Here is a 20,918-nt window from a genome sequence, read left to right as displayed (position 1 = left end):
TTCCAGGTCCTGATCTAGAGATCTAGAAAATTCCTCTCCACAACTTGTCATTTAATCATCTGATGAAGTTTCTCTCACACTTCTATTTACCTGTGCCTATACAGTCTGGCTGCAATCCACCAAAACTACCAGCTTTATGCACTTATGTATGAGGCAGGCCAGTGGCCAGGTTTGTCTCCCTCAGGTGTTAACAGAATAGAAGTCAACAGCAGGGACTCCAGAGCTCGGCTGCCCAGAGCCACTGCACCTAACCATAAAACAGTTTCTATTTTATCATAGTAAATATACAATTTCATATTCTTTTCACTAAAAGTAGCATAAAATTTTGGGGTATGCATTTCACCATCCCCTCCTTTAAAGCTTCATTTTTTTTTCTTTTTTTTTTTTTTTTTGAGACGGAGTCTCGCTCTGTCTCCCAGACTGGAGGGTAGTGGCACAATCTCGGCTCACTGCAACCTCTACCTCCTAGATTCAAGTGATTCTCCTGCCTCAACCTCCCAAGTAGATGGGATTACAGGTGCCCATCACTACCCCCGGCTAATTTTTGTATGTTTAGTAGAGATGGGGTATCACCATATTGGCCAGGCTGATCTAAAACTCCTGGCCTTGTGATCTGCCTGCATTGGTTTCCCAAAGTGCTGGGATTACAGGCATGAGCCACCACGCCTGGCCAAGCTTAGTTTTCTTAACATACAAGCTTTCTTCAGGTGGGGCATCCCAGCCATTCAAATGACAAAGCTGGGTATGGCCCTGAGTGCCTGTAATCCCAGTACTTTGGGAGGCTGAGGCAGGAGGATCGCTTGAGGCCAGGAGTTTGAGACCAGCCTGGACAATACAGTAAGGCCTCATCTGTACAAAAAAATAAAATAATTGGCCGGGCAAAGTGGCACATGCCTGTAGATCCAGCTACTTGAGAGCCTGAGGTGGGAGGATGACCTGAGCCCAAGTTCCAGGCTGCAGTGTCACCTTGTCTCAAAAACAAAAAAACAAAAACACCCCCACAGCAACTAAAAACATATCATGGCCCTGTGAAGTGGGCCCATGGAAGAATACAGAAGCTGGACCTGCCCCATCGTTCTGCAGCACGAGACTGGTCTTACGAGGCAGAGTAAAGGTAAATTACTTCCCAGAAAAAGCTGCCAAGATCCCTCAGTATGTCTATCTCAAGACATTTACAGGACAGTGACATTTGCAAGCATGCTATCTGCTAAGAGGTCTTGGTGCACTCTCCATGAATGTCCCTAATGGGCATGCTAAAACACTTTGTTAAAAGTAGCAAGGACACAGAATGTCAACCATCTACTTCCAGGAAAGCAATAATGTGAAAATGTGGTGGGAAGAGGTCCCAATGTCTATTCCACTCTCCTCTAATCCTGAGGGACTGGCAGGGCACACCTCTAAAAAAGTGTGTGATTCTGGCCAGGCAAGGTGGCTCACACCTATAATTCCAGTACTTTGGAAGGCCAAGGCGGGCGGATCATGAGGTCAGGAGATAAGAGACCATCCTGGCTGACAGTGAAACCCCGTCTCCACTAAAAATATAAAAAATTAGCTGGGCGTCGTGGTACCTGTAGTCCCAGCTATTCGGGAGGCTGAGGCAGGAGAATCACTTGAACCAGGGAGGTGGAGGTTGCACTGAGCTGAGATCACGCAACTGCACTCCAGCCTGGGCAACAGAGCGAGACTCCGTGTCCAAAAAAAAAAAAAGTGTGATCCTTCCCCTATGATGGACAGGGGCACCCATCTCCCCCTCATTGCCTGGCCCAGGGCCAGGCCAGAGCACCTACATTTTGAACTGTCACAGAGTTTGATGCAAGTGCTGGCTGGAGGAGCACCTGCTCAGTGGAGCAAGTGGCTCTGAGACGCCTCTGCACAGGACTCTGTCTCCCTCAAGGCCCCTCCCCTGCCTCTTCCTCCTGAGGACAGGCTCTTGCATATTTTTTCCTTCATGATTTTTATATATCAAGACATGCTCTTTGTAGACAATTCAAAAGGGATGTAAAAACATACAAGAAGCACCTTCAAATCACTTGCAATCTCACTCCTCTGAAATCACTATCAACACCTCAACTTCTGTGAACACTTCCACCTAACACATGTACAAGTTTCTATTTTATCATAGTAAATATACAATCTCATATTATTTTCACTAAAAATAGCATAAGCAGGTGGACAGTGAAAAAGGTCTTACTATATATTATCAAATACCCTTTTTCATTTCCTCTTTTGCAACCTGTCGCTGTTTGCCCATTTACCTTCTGGCTAAACCAAACACTCGCTTGGGACCAGTCCATGATGAGCATACTTTACTTCTGACTACCAATTTTTTTTAGGAAATGAGAAAAATTCCATTCCAAAGCCATAAGGCTTTGTTTACCAACCTCCTTCCATTAAAAGGTAAGTGGATAGTCTTCTTATATATTTACACTCTTGACCTTTCCAGGTCAAGGACAAGGGTAAGGGGCTGCAGGGCTGCAGCAAGTGCCCAGCATGGGGCCAGAGAAATGCGCTCATCTTCATGTTTACTACACCCGGCAGCTTCAGAACGAAGGTCACTTAGCCCAGACACAGGTCTCCAGATGACGCCCTGACCTGTCACCTGTTTTGCCTGTGTCTTCTAAATAGATGCATTTCTGCCAGCTGCTGAGAACTTCTTCATTAAAAAGGAATGTGCTGGGTGCTATGATTTTAATATTTTTTTTCTTTTTTATTTGGAATTCAAATAATTCAAAAATTATTCGTCATTAAACTACATGCCCAACTCCTGTCCCACAGAGATGAAACTGTTAGTGTTACTGTCCGTGATTCCTGGACTATGTGGTAATTTAAACACTTCTTAGAAAGAAAAAGCCTCATCACAACTCAGTCAGCAGTAAAAAAGGGTGAGTCACATTCTGTTTTTAGTGCATGATTTGACAAGACCCTACTACCACAGAAGTATTCCAGCAAATATTCTTTGAGATACAGAGCGAAAACCAAGGGAATGATTCAATAGATATGAAGCAAACACTCTCCTAGAGAAACATGACAAGCTGAATTGCAAAAGGGAGGCAGGTAATTAAAACAGCAAAAGTCACACATGCGAGTAAGGGACTCCCTAAATGATGCTGCAGACACTTTCCCCTGGAGAGAGGATATTGTCAAAGCCATGTGAGTGGGTCCCCAGAAGGACTCAACTTTCTAAAAACCAGAAGGAATCTATAAAAAGGGAGCAAACATCCAGTATATTAGGCGCTAAAGGACCAAGAGTTCATTTTCTTTTCTAAAACATCTGCCATCTACATTCACTAACTAGAAGTCCACTCCCCCATTAATGTCCTGCTTGCTAGGGCTTTCGGGGTAGTTGCTGTGAAGATCTGCACCTGGAACACTGGCTAGGCAAGCATGAAAAAAATCAAGCAACAACCCCATGGCAGACATTCACAGCAGTCTGCATGCATGGGAGAAAGCCCTTTTGCAGGGCTCCTGGAACCAAGGCAAGGATGGGATTTCTTCTCCATCTTGCTATGGGCAAGAAAGCCACCCTGTCCTCTGTATGAGAGGGATGAGGAGCTGCTGGGAGGCCAATTAAGAGACAGGCATGTGGAAGGCTTGAGGCAGGCAGGGTTCCACAGATTCTCTGCTGTTTTGACCCACACAAACATGGGGTCTTTTCTTGTCAGTCTCTGCGTCCTCCATATGTTCACATAGGCCATGAAAGCTAAGAATTCTCACAGTCACATTCAAGCGTGGGTAAGAGATAAACTGTGGGAAACGCAACCTTCTTTTAAAAGATCCGTACCACACATAACATCTTGACACTACAGCCCTTTTACCCTATGTCCCTAAGGCACTTTTTTTTTTTTTTGAGACAGTCTTGCTTTGTCGCCCAGGCTGGAGTGTAGTGGTGTGATCTTGGCTCACTGCAACCTCCATATCCCAGGATCAAGAGTTTCTCGTGCCTCAGCCTCAGAGTAGCTGGGATTACAGGCATATGCCACTATGCCTGGCTATTTTGTGTAGTGACGGGGTTTCACCATGTCGGCCAGACCGGTCTCAACTTCCTGAGCTCAAGCAATCTGCCCACCTCAGCCTCCCAAAGTGCTGGGGTTACAGGCATGAGCCCTAGTGCCTGGCTCCTAAGGGAACATTTTTTGAACATAATGAATGATTTACATCTTAAACACATTTCATTTTCAGACCTCCACAAAAGAATCCCAACTGCCCACTAGTGAAAAAAAAAATTGGCATTACCTGTTGCAGGGAAAAAACAAAACAGTAGGAAGACGATCGACCATAAATTCCCAAGGAAGGTCATTCTGAGACACATCAATCCTGGCAAAAGAGAAGAACAGAAATGGCAGAAGATCAGTCCAAGAAATGCCAACTTGAAAGACCTTTCTCAGATAACCTCAAGAACCTGGTGCAATTTTTATACCCCACACTGGGCTAGCCCCTTCGCAATGAGTGCACTACCAGGTGTGAGCTGGGCAATGCTACTTCCAAGACATGCAACTTTCCACTACGTGGACACTTTCCACTGAGTAGCAACTCAACGTTCTGAAAGGAAAAATGAACTTGCAGGAAATGCTGCACTGACACCTGAAGAGTAGTTCACGTCTCACCTGACAGGAGCTAGCCAAGTATTTTAATCCCTGAATATTTTTGGAAAAAGAAAGGAAATCATTGAGCAAAATCAAGCCTCTCTGAAGATGGAAAATTTTACCCTCTTTATGTTGGAAATCTGCATAGAGGCCAAAAACAGACTATTTTCTTAGCAGATTTTACATTAACTTTCTAATACGGAAAATGATGTCTATACTAACTCACCCATGGCACATGGCCTATATGCTTATATACTTTAAAGAACAGTTGTCATGTATTTCATACTCTATTCTTTTCCATTAATTGTATGAAAAGCATTGTTAAGGGATAAAAACTCCATTAAATGCCCAACCATAATTTACTGAAACATTCCTCTCCTGGTGGATATAAACAGTGCTATAATGATGAGCTCATGCTTCTCTGTAATTCCTATTCCATTACTTCTCCAAAGTAAAATTAACTGGGTCAAAAATGTGTTAACTGTTTTTGTTGATTTCTTGTGAATGTTGCCAAAATCCGTTCCAAAAGAGTTATGGCAATATACTCATTCTATTAGATACATCTGACTGCAGTTTCCATTTTATTTTATCAACACAAGATTCTGCCACTTAAAAGCACTGATTAATTTAATATGTTAAATGACACTTTGTTACTGTTTTAATTTACATTTATTAGATTATAATTTCCCCATTTGTTTATTTACTCTCTCTTCTTAAAGAAAAACCTGCTGACGTCCTTTGTTCACAATGGCATCTGTCTCAGCTGTTTCCTAAAGCATTTTAATTTGGGGGAGGCTGGAGTATAAATGCCTGATTCAATCCTGGTCATTCATTTGCAGGTTGAAACTCTGGCAACTTGTCTAATTTTTCTATGCCTCGGTTTCCTCAATAAAAAGAGCACTTTCTTTTTTTAACCAGAGTGGCTTCGCTGAGTGTCCCTAGGACTAAATCAGGTAATATGTATATCTAAAAGTCTCCCAGCAGAGTAACTCCTCAGATTTGGCTCTAATTATTACTTACAGCGCATATATCAGGTGACATACAGACACTGGAAAATATATTAATAGTCCCCCTTATCGTCTGCTTTCCCTGTTTTCACTGCATGTATTTCTAGTGGAATCTGTCCATTTTTCTTTCTTTATTTTTTCAACTGCTTCCACTTTGGAAAGTTTCCATCTCTCGGAGGAACCGGCAAATCTTGCTATTTTTTGTTTTTTTTTATATTTAACTCTTATCTATCTGGAGGGTTTTTCAGGGGTAGGGGGTTAAATGTGAGCAATTTTCGCCACCCAAAACTGCTTATACCCCATCTAAAAACTCTGTACTTGAGGCTTCTTTTTCAAAAAATTATTTTTAAGAATTTTGTTTACTCAAAAGCCCACATACAGTACCCACAGAATCACAATACTAGAACATGGATATCTACAGATCCTTCTGCTTAATTTCGCAAATAAGGAAGACCAGGGCTGGTGGAGAGATCTGCTCAAGATCCCAGGGCCAACTGGCATTCCCTGGGGCAACTGTCCCATGGTATTCCAAGAGGCCATCCTGAAAACCAGGTCAGGGCTCTCCCCACAGAACTGCACTTGGCCACCTACAAATTTAGTCAGGGCTAAACATCAATATCATGGAAGGAACACTCAGAATTCATGAGGAAAAGTTCAGTTTCAATGAGGCTTTGCTCATAGCTTCAACCTGACAATTAAATCCAGCCAAGTCATACCAAAGGTTAATGGAAAACGGGCAGATCTTCGCATAGCATGTGGCTAAGCTGCAAAGACGAGTGAAAATAGGCACACAGCCCAAAGTACTGCACAACAGGCCTGCTCACCTTGCTACAGTGAATGTGTCCATCGGCAGGATACGAGCTAGCTGGATGAAGACGTGATTGAGGGATGGACAGAAGCCGCACCATGGAGCATAATAGAGCAGGAGAACGTCCTGTGGGAAGGGGAAGACAGCTGTTACTTACACAGGAAATGAGCTCTTCCTCATTGCTTAGAATCCAGCAGGCACTCGATAAATGCTACCTATGTAAATATTGTAGTGAAAATTTTCATCTTTAGGTCCTTCTAATTCTGTGCTTTCTCAAGCACTTTTCGGAAATTTAAAACCACATGTAATTCATTCACGGTCTGAAATCGAACCATCACATGGCTCTTCTACTATACATCAAAAACATCTGCTCACCCAACAGCTGCAGCTTTGGAAATGATTTTTTTAAGGGGGATAGATGGCTTTACTTTTGCCTCTCGTGACCACATACCTGTTTTTGAAGGACTACTTCCCAAAAGGTATCAGTTGTCACTTCAGTGATTAAATGCTGAGATGGGAACTGGGCAGAATCACTTCCAATGAGATGCCTTTTCAAGGGACTGTACAGAACGCTGAAGTTTTGAATAAAAGACTCTAAAAATAAAGAGAAAATGAGATCAACTCTTCTCTAGGTACAAGGAAAATAGCTGGCCTACTTTTAAACTCCACATTTTAAAAACTCAAAATGACTTCATAGGCTCACATTTTTAACATTTCACCTATCAGCAAAACCCCAAACAAAGCTGCCCAGGTGGCATCAGGTTTAGCTCTGGGAGTATTAACTCAGCAGACACAGTAATTTAGATAACAAAACACTATGCAGGATTAGATGTTCTAATATTCATAGACTATTCTTTTTTTAAAAGGACTGCTCCACAAATAGACACCAGGTAAGACTATATAAATCATCAACAAGCCACAATCTTTTCAAGAAATTTCACTCTATAAGACGGAGACCTTTAAGCTTAACTACAAATGTAGCAATTGCACAAGCTACAGTAATGTGGAATGTGTTTAAATGCTCATTAATTTGAAGATGAGCTATGGTTTTTTTGTTTCCTTTATTAAGGTTATTCAAGTTTCTTTTTTTTAAAGGTTAAGAAAAAATTATATGTAGTGAAAAAATACATAAATAAAACCTATAAATAATCAAAAACCTAACTTGAACCAACAGTTTTATCCTTCCCACAAATTCTGCCATCTTCAGAGTCCTTTGCTTCATCAGAAGCAATAGTAATTTGAATTTCACTTTTCTTTTCTTTTCTTTTTTTTTTTTTTATTTAAGAGACAGGGTCTCACTCTGTCGCCCAGGCTGGAGTACAGTGCTGCATTCATAGCTCACTGTAGCCTTGAACTCCTGGGCTCAAGCGATCCTCCTACCTTGGCCTCCAGAGTAGCTGGGACTACAGGTGTACACCACTGCACTCAGCTAGTTTCAGTTCTTTTTCTTTCTTCTAACTCCCTCCATTTTGAGGTCCCAATCAATGCAGTGCAGAATCGAGGAGGAAGTGAAGAATGTTATGTGAATACTAAAGAGAATTCGCGATCAGCATCTAAATAGCACTTAGCTGGCTATGTTTTTGAAACATGAAACCAAGATTTCCTAATCTGAATAAAGCCTAAATTCTGAAACTGCCATAGAGATAGCTGACTTATGAGTTAACTCTCTAAACCGACAAAGACACACAGTAGATGTTTTTTTACAAGCTCTCTAAAAATTCTGTCACCAACTACAGGACAAAAAACAGCGACGCTGAACGTTTCAGAGGCGATACAGAGATGGAAAGAAATCTAAAAAAGACTTCTTTCAATTACCCTTAAATTCAAAGTGAACACATTATGAGGTCATTAAACACTTGAGCATTATCGAACAGAATTCAGGAAAATCTAATACACACTACCTCAAAAATACATGCTTGTGGGAGCACTGACCCCATTTCTCTGGAGTCTGTTTCCCATTAAAAAAAAATTGTTTCATTTTAAGAAAACACCTCAAAATAACTTTAGAAAACATGAATTGGGAGTAATCTGTATTATCATTAGATTATGCCCTTCAAAAAGTGACTGGTCATAGGGTTCTTTTAAACACTGAAGAACTCTTGAATTTATAATATGTAATTTGATGTAGAAAAATCAGCATTTACATAAAGCCTTTTCACAAATGTGTCTAATGTAAGAAACAAGCTTCACCTGGATTTGAAAGAGGATGGCTAAAAAAACTTGCATGTAGAAGCTCTGAGTCATACTGTTGATTTCATACTTTATAAAACTTAATATTAAAGGTTTCCTTCCCTACCAAATTCCTCCTTTCTCCATTTGGCATACACTGACCCTCCCTCACGTTTCCAATGAGGCTGAACTAACATGGCTTTTGAATTCTCACTTCATTGCGTGTAGTCAAGGGTGTCAGCAAAGCCCTGGGAACAGGCCAGTGTGGTTCAGCCTAATGTTGCTGCCAAGCCCCGGGGCAAGCCCTGGATGCTTTCTCATCATGGAGCCTTACTCCTCAAAAAGTGGGTTTTGCTTTTGCTGGTTTGCAACTGACACTTGTTTACTTCACTTTACACTTGATACAATCTAGGCATCCCAGGTCCTAGCAGTATTCCTCAGTGTTATAAAACGGCAGCAGAACAAATTAGGTCTTGTGGTCTTGATCCTTAGACATTTTAACCTGTGAGACAAAAAGGGAGGCAAGGCGTCTCTGCTGTCAAGGCTCACTTTCATCAGCCCCCAGGACATCCCATCAGAATGGCTCTCCACCTCCCTGCCAGTTCCAGTCCCCAAGTCCCCAATTCCTCCAGCTTCTTCTACCTTAGACATGTGAAATGTCTAATCGCCAATTTAGAAAGTGGGACTTTAACCCCCATGGGATAAATAACAAACTTATCCAAAATTTAGAATGAGGATATTTCTGTTCCATTTAATAGACAAAATTAACTTCTTGAAAATTATGACCAATGGTAGTCTCAAGACTTAAAATGAGCTACAGAACTGATATCACCCCACAATTAAATGTAATGAGAGCCATCAATAAAATTTACCCATATGACGTCAAACAAAACATACAATGCTTGGAGAAACAAACTGCCTACAGTACCTAGGGTGAGCTTCATCAATGCCTGCTTTGGATCCAAAATGTAGTGAGACTCTTCTTTCATGTCAACAATTGCGGCAAATTCTTTCACCTGAGTGGAGCTTGGAGCACCCAGTCTCTCCGCATATAACCAAAACAAATTTGAATCCAAAAGGTAGATGTTGAGAGTCTTGTTGGTTCTGCAGCTCAGGCCTGTGAAGTTTGTGCTAGTCATGTCTACTTCTGGAAAGAGATACCTGTTCTCCTCAATGTGAGGAACGGAGCTTGGGGCATCAACCTCACATTTCTTCCCAAGGGAAGAAAATGCAATGGTAGGGGCTTCAAGTTCAGAATCAATGAAGCCTGCCATACCCCTGCTTATGGTCCTGCAACATGCAGTGTAGTAGCTGAAGGGGCTATAGGAAGTTAAAAAATTGCTGCATTCTATGCTGTCTGATGCCACGTGATAAAAGGTCTGCTCCTTGAGGTAGAAAGAATCCAAAGCTGCTGCCATTTCAAAAAAGCTGCACTGTGGCATGCTGACTGAGCTCAGCTTCACACCCACGGCAGTCTGGTTGACACAGAGTTCACAGACGTTGTGGGTCCTGGAGAAGGAGTGCCATTGGGGCAGCACCACAGTGTTGCAGCAGGGGGATGCTGTGATCAGCGGCGGATCTGGCAGCTGAGCCGGCGGTTCCAGGGCCAGGGACTGCAGCACTGGAGCGTCCACCCGCCGCAGGTGCTGAAGAAGACGCTCCACCACCTGGTCCCCATGACAGTTGTTGTACTCCAAGGCCACTTCGGTGATCTGAAATATAGGGCAGAGTTGGTGAGAGGCTGGGGGATGACTGAGGCATTAGCGCCCCCTTAGCCACATTTCACTTTCTGCAATTTCAGTTATTATCCATGGTCAACTCTGGTTCAAAACTATTAAATGGAAAATTACAGAAATAAACATGTCTTAAGTTTTAAACTACACATTGCTCTGCATAGTATGACGAAATTTTTGCCATTACAAAAACTGCGAGCCATCCCTTTGTCCATCATGTCCACTGCTGTGGATGCTACCAGCCTGTTTCTTAGTAGCCAACTCAGTTATCAGATCAACTGTCTCAGTATCGCAGTGCTTGTGTTCAACTGACCCTTTATTTATTACAAGGGCCCCCAAAGTGCAAGGGTAGTGATGCTGGCAATTCAGATATGCCAAAGAGAAGCCAAAATGCTTCCTTTAAGTCAAATGGTGAAAGTCTCAATAAGAAAACAAAATGGTAAGGTTGCTAAAATCTTCCGTAAGAACGAATCTTCTACTTATAAAATTATGAAGAAAAGTGAAATTCATGTGTAGTTTACACAGGGTTCAGTACCATCTGTGGTTTCAGGCATTCACTGGGGGTCTTGGAACATATCACCAAGAACATGCAGTGGGGTAGAGAAGGGTGCAAGGGAGGTGATTAGTATATTTTAAAAAATACTACCCCAGGCATGACACTCCTGGGGGCCAAATGGTATGCTGCCTGTGAGATAAAACCTCCACACAATCGGCCTGTTTGGTGTTCCAGTCTCACCCGACCCACTTTAGAACAGACCAGGCCCTCCTGCAATGCCACGCCTTCACGGAGGCCTGGCAGGAGACACCACCTCCTCTATCTGTTCCCAAGGTCCAGCACCAGGGCAGCTGCTTTAGAGAAGCTAACCCTACTCCCAGGTAGTTTCTGTACCTCCAGTGTCCCTGAGGCCCCTTCTACAGTCTCACAAGCTTCTGCTGAGACATCCCTCTTCCCCACAAGCTTATGGATCCTCATGGGCAGAAACCACATTTGATTTATCTTGCCATCCCTGGGGCCTAGCACAGGGCCAGGTACGTAACAAATGTCAGTAAACCTGATGAATGAGTGGCAGCTCAGGGTAATGGATACATTCCCCTTTCTTGGTAAGATTTGCCCCTTTACTCTCAGGCCATATTGGCAATTTGGATTTACATTTTATTCCAAGACTCTTCCACTTCCAAAAAGAATCTTTCATTACTCACCTCTTATTCTAGTTTCTTGAGAAAGACAAGTAAGTTATAATCCAAAGGCATTTACTCTCTAAAACAGAAGAGTGTGTCAACTTGAATCAAATCTCACCACAGTTAGTTACAGGGTGGTGTCACTCAGGATTTTGTTTCGTTAAAGAGTGTGTGTGTGTGTGTGTGTGTGTGTGTGTGTAAAACAATTTAATGAGTGCATTTTCAATTAAAAAAAGTTACAAAAATACATACATAAAAATTTTTTTAAAGTTGTATGTAAAATTTAGAGTTAATTCAAAACATACATATTTGTACAGGAAAATAAATTGTTTTGACAAATACACAATTTATTTTCCTATACAAATATGTATGCTTTAAATTAACTCTCTAAACTCTCTAAATATTACATAAAACTTGTAAACTAACTGGCATAAAAATGTCACTATAACCCATCAGAGAGCTACTGGGTGAAGAAAAGAAGTCTTTTTAGATGACAGGCCAGTGCTTGAAATTGTATTTCCCTGCACAAAAACATCTCAGCCGTTTTTGGCTGAGGCTCTGACAGCATGCTGTACTAACAAGGTCAAGCCTATATAATCTGTGAAGAGCCTGAATGCCCTCTGGCCCTAGCCTGGTACTGCTTTATATTCAAAGACACAGTAATAGACAATTACTCCCACCCACTCCCACAAAAACCTCCGTAAGACTTCAAGATTTACGTAATCTTTTACAGAAATCCAAGTAGATTATTAATTACATTATAGAGAAGAAAATTTCTAGAAAAATATTTCTTCATCTTTCTTATCTTTGGTATCTCATAAACAAAGCAGCCATGTAAAGAATATTTTTAATTGAAGAAAGTATTTTGTCTATAGCAATGCTTTTTTTTTTTTTTTTTTTTGAGACATAGTTTTGCTCTTATCGCCCAGGCAGGAGTGCAATGGCCTGATCTCAGCTGCAACCTCTGCCTTATGGGTTCAAGCAATTCTCTCTTGCCTTAGCCTTTCAAATAGCTGGGATTACAGGGATGCATCACCACGCCCAACTAATTTTTTCTATTTTTATTTTACTTAGCTAATTTTTTGTATTTTTAGTAGAGACAGGGTTTCACCATGTTGGCCAGGCTGGTCTTGAACTCCTGACCTCAGGTGATCCTCCTGCCTCGGCCTCCAAAAGTGCTGGGAATACAAGTGTGAGCCACTGCGTCCAACCAGCAATACTTTTTTTTGAGGCGGAGTTTCATTCCTGTTGCACAGGCTAGAGTGCAGTGGCACAATCTTGGCTCACTGTAACCTCCGCCTCCCAGGTTCAAGCGATTGTCCTGCCTCGGCTTCCCAAGAAGTTGGGACTACAGGTGCACGCCACCATGCTCGGCTAATTTTTGTATGTTAGCCAGGCTGGTCTTGAACTCCTGTCCTCAGGTGATGTGATCCACCCACCTCAGCCTCTGAAAGTGTTGGGATTACAGGCATGAGCCACTGTGCTCACCAGCAATGCTCTTAAAGAGTTAGGCGTTATCATTTTTCTCTTATGAAGTGGTATTTATGTTTCTATTCCTTTTACGTAACATGCAATTTTGAAAACACAACTCAAGTTATGTCACATTACGTGTATCACTTATTGTCACTTAATTACATGTGAATAATTAAGGAAATCTTGGCAAATAACTTTAACTGTTCGCACAGTAGATGTCTCCTTCTATTTTCTTTAATCAGGGAAATCTGTAAGTCTGAACATGATAACCATGCCTTTGCTTACCAGATTCAGACGATGTGAATGCCTCAAATAAATGCTTTTAAAATAGAAAACAAGTCACGAAGACTCTTTGCTGGCTGAGGTAAGCATTTCCTTTGGTTAACAAATTGTGCAATACACACTGCGATGTCGTATAACCTCTCTAGAACTGTCTAGACACACTAGGGTGTCAGTGGCCTTATGCTGGTGTCAGGATGTATGCTTTTGTGTGTCTGTACACACAGGTACGTGTATGGGTACACATGCAGGTATGCATGTGTGTAAGAGCAGCTACCCAGTCTGGGCTTGCTGTGGCCACCATACAGTCACTCCTGCCTGGTATCCTACATGTACCACAGCACAACTGTCCAACCAGTTGTGTTTGGCATGCCCCCAACTCTATTCCCCTCACTCTAAGATGACCTCTCTCTTCTCAACAATGCAAGCATCCTCAACTTTCTGCCCAATATTAGGCCTAAGGTGGTAATGGAAAAATAAAGGCACCTAACTCTTTCACATTCAACAAGCTAATGAATTTACAGCTTACCTTATATAAGTACAACATTCATCCTTCCCACCTTACCTGAATGCCCAACGGCTTCTTCATCTCTAGTCACTGTGTCACAGTTTCCCTGATCCTAGACCCTACTTTCCAATCTCCACCTCTACCATCCAAGTTTGAGTTCTTACTACTTCTCAGTTTTCTGGAACCCTGCTGTCGGAAAAACTTTAGTAATAGTAATGCACAGCTCTGGCCACATCTCTTCACTGTCAATAAGACTTGCGTGGGCCAGGTGCAGTGGCTCATGCCTGTAATCCCAACACTTTGGGAGGCCAAGGAAGGCAGACGCTTGAGCCCAGAGCTTTTGAAACTAGCCTGGACAACATGGTGAAACCCCATCTCTACAGAAAAATTCAAAAATTAGCCAGGCGTAGAGGCGTGCACTTGTAGTCCCAGCTACTCAGGAGGCTGAGGTGTGAGGATCACTTGAGCTCAGGAGGCAGTAAGCTGAGATCATGCCACTGCACTCAAACCTGAGCAACAAAAGAAGACCCTAACTCAAAAAAAAAAAAAGACGGCGACTTTATAACTATGATTAATCTTGAAATCCTCAGAGAAGTGCCCAAGGCCCTCTCCTCCAAAGGCTTTTTCAGGATCTCTCCAATTACCCTTTCCTGCAGACCACAAAACCCAGACTCCTTCCTAACACCTAGACCTACAGCAACTCTCCTCCCTCATGCCTCTGCTCAGGCTGCTCCTTCCAGTAAGTTTTTCTCAACCCACCAAAATCCTGGCTGCCCCTACAAGTATGTCTCGAATACTTCCCTCATCCAAAGCCTCTGCTAACCTCTCCCCTGCCCAGGCCCCTGCGCTCTGAGATGGCACCCCGTCTCCTCCGGTTCCTCCTGACCCTGGGCCTGGACCTGACAGTCCTCCACTTTGAATTACAGGCAGACTTTCACTCCCTGTACTGGACACACTTTTAAGACCACAGGACCAGACTGATGCGATGGCATCCCATCTATCCTTTCTACCCTGGAGCTTCCCAGCAGAGTGCTCAGTAAACATTTGCCAAACCAACCTGAAACAAAGAGGGAAATGTGCTGGACAGGCACTTTGCTTGCCTGAGTAATTCATAATACTGTGAGAAACCGCCTGGTGTTCGGTCATCTCACCCACATGCTGAGGTTAAGGGAATGCACCCATCTCACTGAGATACTAGGAGCCCCAAGGAAAGGAGCCACAGGCAAAACCATGATAAAAAAGGGGGCATGTTGATAGGTGGAGGAGTTGCAGGTTGCTGGAGGGACAGTCATTCAGGAAACAAAGGTGGCAAAGAAAGAGTCTTCCCACCAAGTGCCTACCTAGATCCAACCACAACCCTCTGGGCAGAGGCTCTGGGCTCCTGCCACAAAATACCACTCCCACAGGACCTCGACACACTCAAACCAGACAGGAGAGAACCCTCCAAATCCACAACCACAGCCATACCACATTGACTGAAAATCCTCCCTTTCCTACAACGAGCTTTAAGGCTGTTAATATTAGATACAGTAAAGGCCTAATCATTTGAAATGGTGTCTCAGTTTACAAAATATCCATGTAGTAAAAATTTTCTAAAGAAATAGTTTTATTGAGTCCTCCCTAATTAGTGAAGAAGAAACAAAGCTATTTATTTCTCTCTTCTTTCTTCCTCTAACCCAAAGAGCAGCATTCATTCAGAAATAATGTTCTATTACTCTGAGTCCTCCCTAATTAGAAGGGAAAAAAACAAACCTATTTCTCTCCTCTTTCTTCCTCTAAGCCAAAGAGCAGGATTCATTCAGAATACTCCCCAGAGGGACTTATAACTTTAGCAAAAAGACCTCCACAACAGCAAAGGGAGATATCCAGCTGGGCGAGAAGTCCTGCCTCCCCTTCCTTCCAGGCAGGCAGCCAGGCGAGCGCTGAGGGGCTCAAGGATACGCAGCATCTGCTTAGCTGGCCAGTGGTACACTGGCTGGCTGAAATTGGTTTTGGCTAATTAGGGGATCCTTGAGGGAGAGAAAAAATAAAACCCTCGGTAAATGCAATTTCACCCCCCAAGGCTCACTCTGCGTACTGTGCCTGCTGTCTCAAAGTGCCTCCAAATGCTCCGTGTAGAAAATAAACTCTCGCCCAGAACATGTGCACCAGATGAAGCCGAAGACATGCAAGAACAGCAAGCTCCGATGGCGCTGCCTCTGAAAAGCACTCTGGCTTCTGCACAACAGGGAAGGTTCAGAGAAATAAGGTGTCCCAACGTCGCCTGCTGCTGCTCCTCTTCTCTGAGAACCCCCAAGACAATGGCGTCTCCTAGGCCACACTAAACTTGGCCTGTGTTCCTGTCAATCCTTATTTCACCCCCTAAACAGGAAGCTCAACAGCAGTCACATCAGAAGAGGGCATTTCATCCTTCCCTAGAGGGGCACAGTATGGCTTCCCTGCCTCCTCCTACTCACCCCAGACCCCAACAGCTGTCAATAAACATGTCCAGAGAGGCTGCGCCAGTCCCTGTCCTAGATACGAGCTCTCTCCTGCCCATCTGGAGGGGAAAAGAGCAATGCTCAGAGCCATAACTGCCCCTCCTGGTGGACATCATCTGCCAGAGTAAATGACTGTGTGCAGGATGAGAGGGGCCAGGTAGATGAGGCTTTCCTACTTCTTATGAGGTGCTTTTAACATCATGGTTCTTACCTCGTCTATTAAAGGATGACTTTCGGCCAGGGGATTAAAAGGTATGAATAGAAACAGCGCCGGTCCTTTCTTCAGCTCATTATTCAGCAGGAGACTCTTGCCTCCATGTGGCCGCAACCACCGAAAGAGTGTCTCCCGGTTTTCTAAGGCCCACTTACAGATGTTCTCGGCTGTGTAGTTCAGGACCTCCCTGGGGAAAACCTGTGAAGGACAAAGGCACAGAGGATAAAGGAGACCTAAGTGAGGGAGGGCAGGCTCCAGGCACATCGGCGCTGTTCCAACCCCACCAACACAGGTGAGCAAATCCAGGCTCGGAGTGGGACCTGCCCCTGCTGTGCAGCTAACACCCTCTTCTCCAGACACAGCATTCCTCACAAGTGGTGAAAAAAACCAAAGTGGTTGCAGGAGGTGACTTCCGTATCGTATGATTCATCTTTCTGCCATGACACAGACCCATCTATCAACAAATCATTCTCCCTGCCGGCTGGTGGCAATAACAACCTCTATCACCCTGTCCAAGGACAGGTATTAAACGTCACTGGGTATTTATAAAAGGACCAAGACATATCTAAGAGAACAGAAATTACAGAGTCAAGGATCATTTAGATTTTTACCTTAGTCTTTTAAATGCTGCCCCACAAGGGCAGAATGGAGTCTCTGTGCGGCACAGGCTGTCTGTTCTGTTCACCTGTGTCCTCCATGACTAGACAAACACCAGGCACAGAGCAGGAACTCAACACTTGTCTCAATCAATCAACAAATGACCTAAACTTGCACAAGGCCATGGACCACATTTTATGTGTACAAATAAATAAAAAAGACACTTAAAATTTTTTGCTTTGTTTTGCTATAAACAACCAATGTATGTGAATATACAATTATTTTTGAATTCTAATAATATAAATCACTGGCTTCAAATAGAACTACCAAAGGGATGCTTCAGAGGGTTTTACGAAATGGGATATTTAAAACTCCTCAAAATGAAGATTTAAATTGACTCATAACAAGGATGCCCACTACTTGTGTTTTTAAAAATAATGGTGTATCCCAATATTATTGCATTTGATGAAAGAAATTCTACCAAATCGAAGCAGTAAACCCGACATATTTTCAATCTCATCTCATAGTCCTACCTTTTTTTCCCTCATCTACTTTAAATTTCTTTCTCAGTACCCTTTACTATAAATAAATATATGTGGGCTGTGTAACATGCTAAAAATGAAGGATGTAGGAAAATGACAGATAGCAAACGCAGATGATGTCAAAGCAGCTTAGGTAGCAGCACAAGAAAGGTAGGTGGGCAGCAGAGAAACAACCACAGCAGTGACTGTCAAGGTGAGATGATGGGAGTTTGAGAAACTGTACTCGAACTACCTCAAACATTTCTATTTGGAAAACACAAAAATACATTTGATCTTTGGAATATAAACTGATAGAAGTAAAGCACAACATCTGGGCTCTCAGAGACATGCAGAAGCCAGGGTGAGTGGCGAACAAGGGGGCACTCCTGGAATGGGCCCAACAGCCCCTCCGAAGGCACAAGACTTATACACTGTGCCAAGGCGGGGCACAGGTTTTAAAGGCTGGGTACTCTGGGTGCAGGGAAATTGATCTGTATACAACCTGTGAGTTACTGACAATGACGTGAGAGAGACAGAATACTTCAGGAAAGTAAACTCAGTGATGTGACTGAGGAAGCAGCAATCAATAGAGTAGAAGCACAGGACCGAGCAGGACACAGGTCAAGCTCAGTAACAGCTGAGTTCAGGCTGTTCCACAAGAAAGCAAATGAAATCAGGGAACAAAGGTGACAATGGAAAACCAAGGCTCTCTGGGATGAGAAGCCATTAGCTTCTCACTGTGACTTGATAAGAACTTCAAAAATCCATTACATCAGCTAAGGAGAAAAGCATGTCACATGACTACTCTTCATAAAAGGAGTAAACAGAGAATATCACTCAGTGGAAGCTTAGCCTCTGAGAACATGGGCTCAGAGTAACAATTCTCCAAGAGAATAACTGCAATTTTATCCAAGAAGAAAACTTTGCAAGTCTGTACCAAAATCTAAGACTATAAATAAATAATTTCTATACGTTAAATTCAACAGCCCTCTAATGCATGGGTTCTTAACCTGGGGCCTGGGCTCTAGGGTGGGGCCGTTAAGAACTCTCCATTCAAATATAAAATCATGTGCACTTTTCTAGAGAGTTCCCATAGATTGTACCCAATTCTCAAAGGAGTCCGTGACCTAAACAAGGTTAAGAACCACTGCACTAATATAAACATGATTTCAAAATACTTACAAGTGATGTGTTGAAATGTCTATGTAAATACACACTTCCAGAGTGTACTAAGGATACCAGTTTCGCAAGATGTTTATTTGTGATAACCCCAAATCGTACTGTTCCTAGGTAATCTGAAACAGAAAATTTTCCTTTATTAAAGAAAAGGCCTATGCCTTAAAACAACCACAAAACCCAATGATCAAGTCTTGATGCACAAACCCCTGGAGCAAAGCTCCTCTGGTAACCTAGCCTCGAGAGGGAAGGAAGAGGAGGTGAGGAACCTCTCCGCCTGAAACAGACCTCAGCCCCTGGGATATCAAGCCTGCTCCTGAGAGGACGTCTCTAAGTAAACTCTCTGACAATCACCTGTGCTGAAGAGTCCCCTGTATCCATCTTATGATGGTCTGACCTGTCCCCCTTGATCACAGGCCAAGGCACATGCTGTTCTCTTTATCTAGACACTTCTTGTGGCTGGTTTCCTACTTTCTCTGAGAAGCCTTCTTTGACCACCCCACCCAACAGCAAATACTTAGGAGACAGAGTCTACAAAGGGAAACTGGGCTCCCAAACCACTCAGGTACTCTCTTTTTTTTAATAGCACTTCTTAATATCTGCATAATCTCATTCTCACCTAAAAAATCTCACCCTGTTTTTTATAGCACCTCTTAACATCTGCATAATCTCATTCTTTTATTTGGATTTCTTTGGTCCAATATCCTCTTTTTTTGATTTTTAGAGACAGAGTCTTGCTCTGTGGCCTAGGCTGGAGTGCAGTGGTATGATCCTGACTCACTACAACCTCTGTCTCCTGGGCTCAAGCGATTCTCCTGCCTCAGCCTCCCAACTAGCTGTGATTATAGGCGTGCACCACCACGCCCAGCTGGTTTATATATATATATATTTATTTATTTATTTATTTTTTATTTATTTTTTTAATTGGAATCTCGCTCTGTAGACCAGGCTAGAGTGCAGTGGCATGGTCTCGGCTTACTGCAACCTCTGCCTCCTGGGTCAAGCAATTCTCCTACCTCAGCCTCCCAAGTAGCTGGGATTACAGGCACGAGCCACCATGCCCAGCTAATTTTTGTATTTTTTGGTAGAGATGGGGTTTCACTATGTTGGTCAGTCTGGTCATGAACTCCCGACCACATGATCCGCCTGCCTCGGCCTCCCAAAGTGCTGGGATTATAGGCATGAGCTACCGTGTCTGGCCTTAGTTTTTGTATTTTAACAGAGACAAGAGTTCACCCTGTTGGCCAGACTGGTCTCAAACTCCTGACCTCAAGTGATCTGACCACCTCTGCTTCATAAAGTGCCAAGTATGAGCCACCACGCCTGGCCCAATTTCCTCTTCTGACTGTAATTTCTGTGAAATTAGCGACTTTGCTTCATGCTGGTATCCCAGCACCTACAGAAGTGCCAGGGTATACAGGAACAGATCAAAAAACATTGACTAAATGAACAAATCTAGCATATACAAAGACTGATACAAATCAACAAGAAAAGGAAAATTATAAAAATGGGCAAATCACAGAAAAGGAAATGTGTATAGATGGCTAATAATTATAGGAAATAAACTCAACCTCATTATCTTGAAAGAAAGCAAATTAAAACAAAATACTTCTTTTAACCCTCAAATTGCCCAGAATTTAAGACATAGGAAACATCAATTATTGACCAATAGTAGAGAAATGAGTATTCTGCTGTGATGCAGGGGGAAAAAAGGCAAAACGGCACAGCCACTCAGGAGAGCAGCTGCTGAAGTGACTAGATAAAGAATGGACAAAGCTGGGATTTCCACTGCTGAGCATCCACATGTGTGTCAGGAGTCACAGGCAAGGATATTCACCAACAAACACTCTGCAAATGTTGAGAACAATGAGGCAGGACTATACACCACAAACAGAAGCCAAAGAAGTTAGAGTAGACCTTTGATATTAATGAAAGAAAGAAAAAGAAAAAAACTCACACTTATAAAACAGTTTGTGTGTGTATTTTTTTTTCCTACAGACTCATATCTTTAGAAATGTATAAAAAATCTAAAAGGATAATAAAAGTGGTTTGATGCTGGGGAACAAACATCAACAGGGAACTTTTATGTGAAACTTTCATTTTTTTCATGGAGTATATCATAATATTTGTGTGATTATAAAGTATTTAGTGTTAAAGGAGGGTGAATAAGATACTACAGAACAAGGTACAT

At 42.7% G+C, this 20,918-nt stretch overlaps 1 protein-coding gene across 2 annotated transcripts in view; it reads right to left on the bottom strand.

Moving 5' to 3' along the window:
* TXNDC11 (thioredoxin domain containing 11) overlaps window positions 1-20,918 on the bottom strand; it is a 64,684-nt gene that overhangs the window by 1,432 nt on the left and 42,334 nt on the right. For both annotated transcript variants that reach the window (XM_064362495.1, XM_064362496.1), the window contains 6 exons: window positions 18,734-18,846; window positions 16,431-16,631; window positions 9,496-10,279; window positions 6,850-6,992; window positions 6,415-6,524; window positions 4,234-4,314 (listed from right to left, as the gene is read on the bottom strand). In XM_064362495.1, the coding sequence (XP_064218565.1) occupies window positions 4,234-4,314; window positions 6,415-6,524; window positions 6,850-6,992; window positions 9,496-10,279; window positions 16,431-16,631; window positions 18,734-18,846 (1,432 nt within the window). The remainder of the gene's footprint in view (window positions 1-4,233; window positions 4,315-6,414; window positions 6,525-6,849; window positions 6,993-9,495; window positions 10,280-16,430; window positions 16,632-18,733; window positions 18,847-20,918) is intronic.

Source organism: Aotus nancymaae, unplaced genomic scaffold (genome assembly GCF_030222135.1).
Source record: "Aotus nancymaae isolate 86718 unplaced genomic scaffold, 86718_ANA_hifiasm-v0.15.2.pri h1tg000049l, whole genome shotgun sequence".
In the NCBI taxonomy this organism is placed as follows: Eukaryota; Metazoa; Chordata; class Mammalia; order Primates; family Aotidae; genus Aotus; species Aotus nancymaae.
Note: the sequence above shows the minus strand (reverse complement) of the source record. Positions and strands in the feature narration are given on the sequence as shown.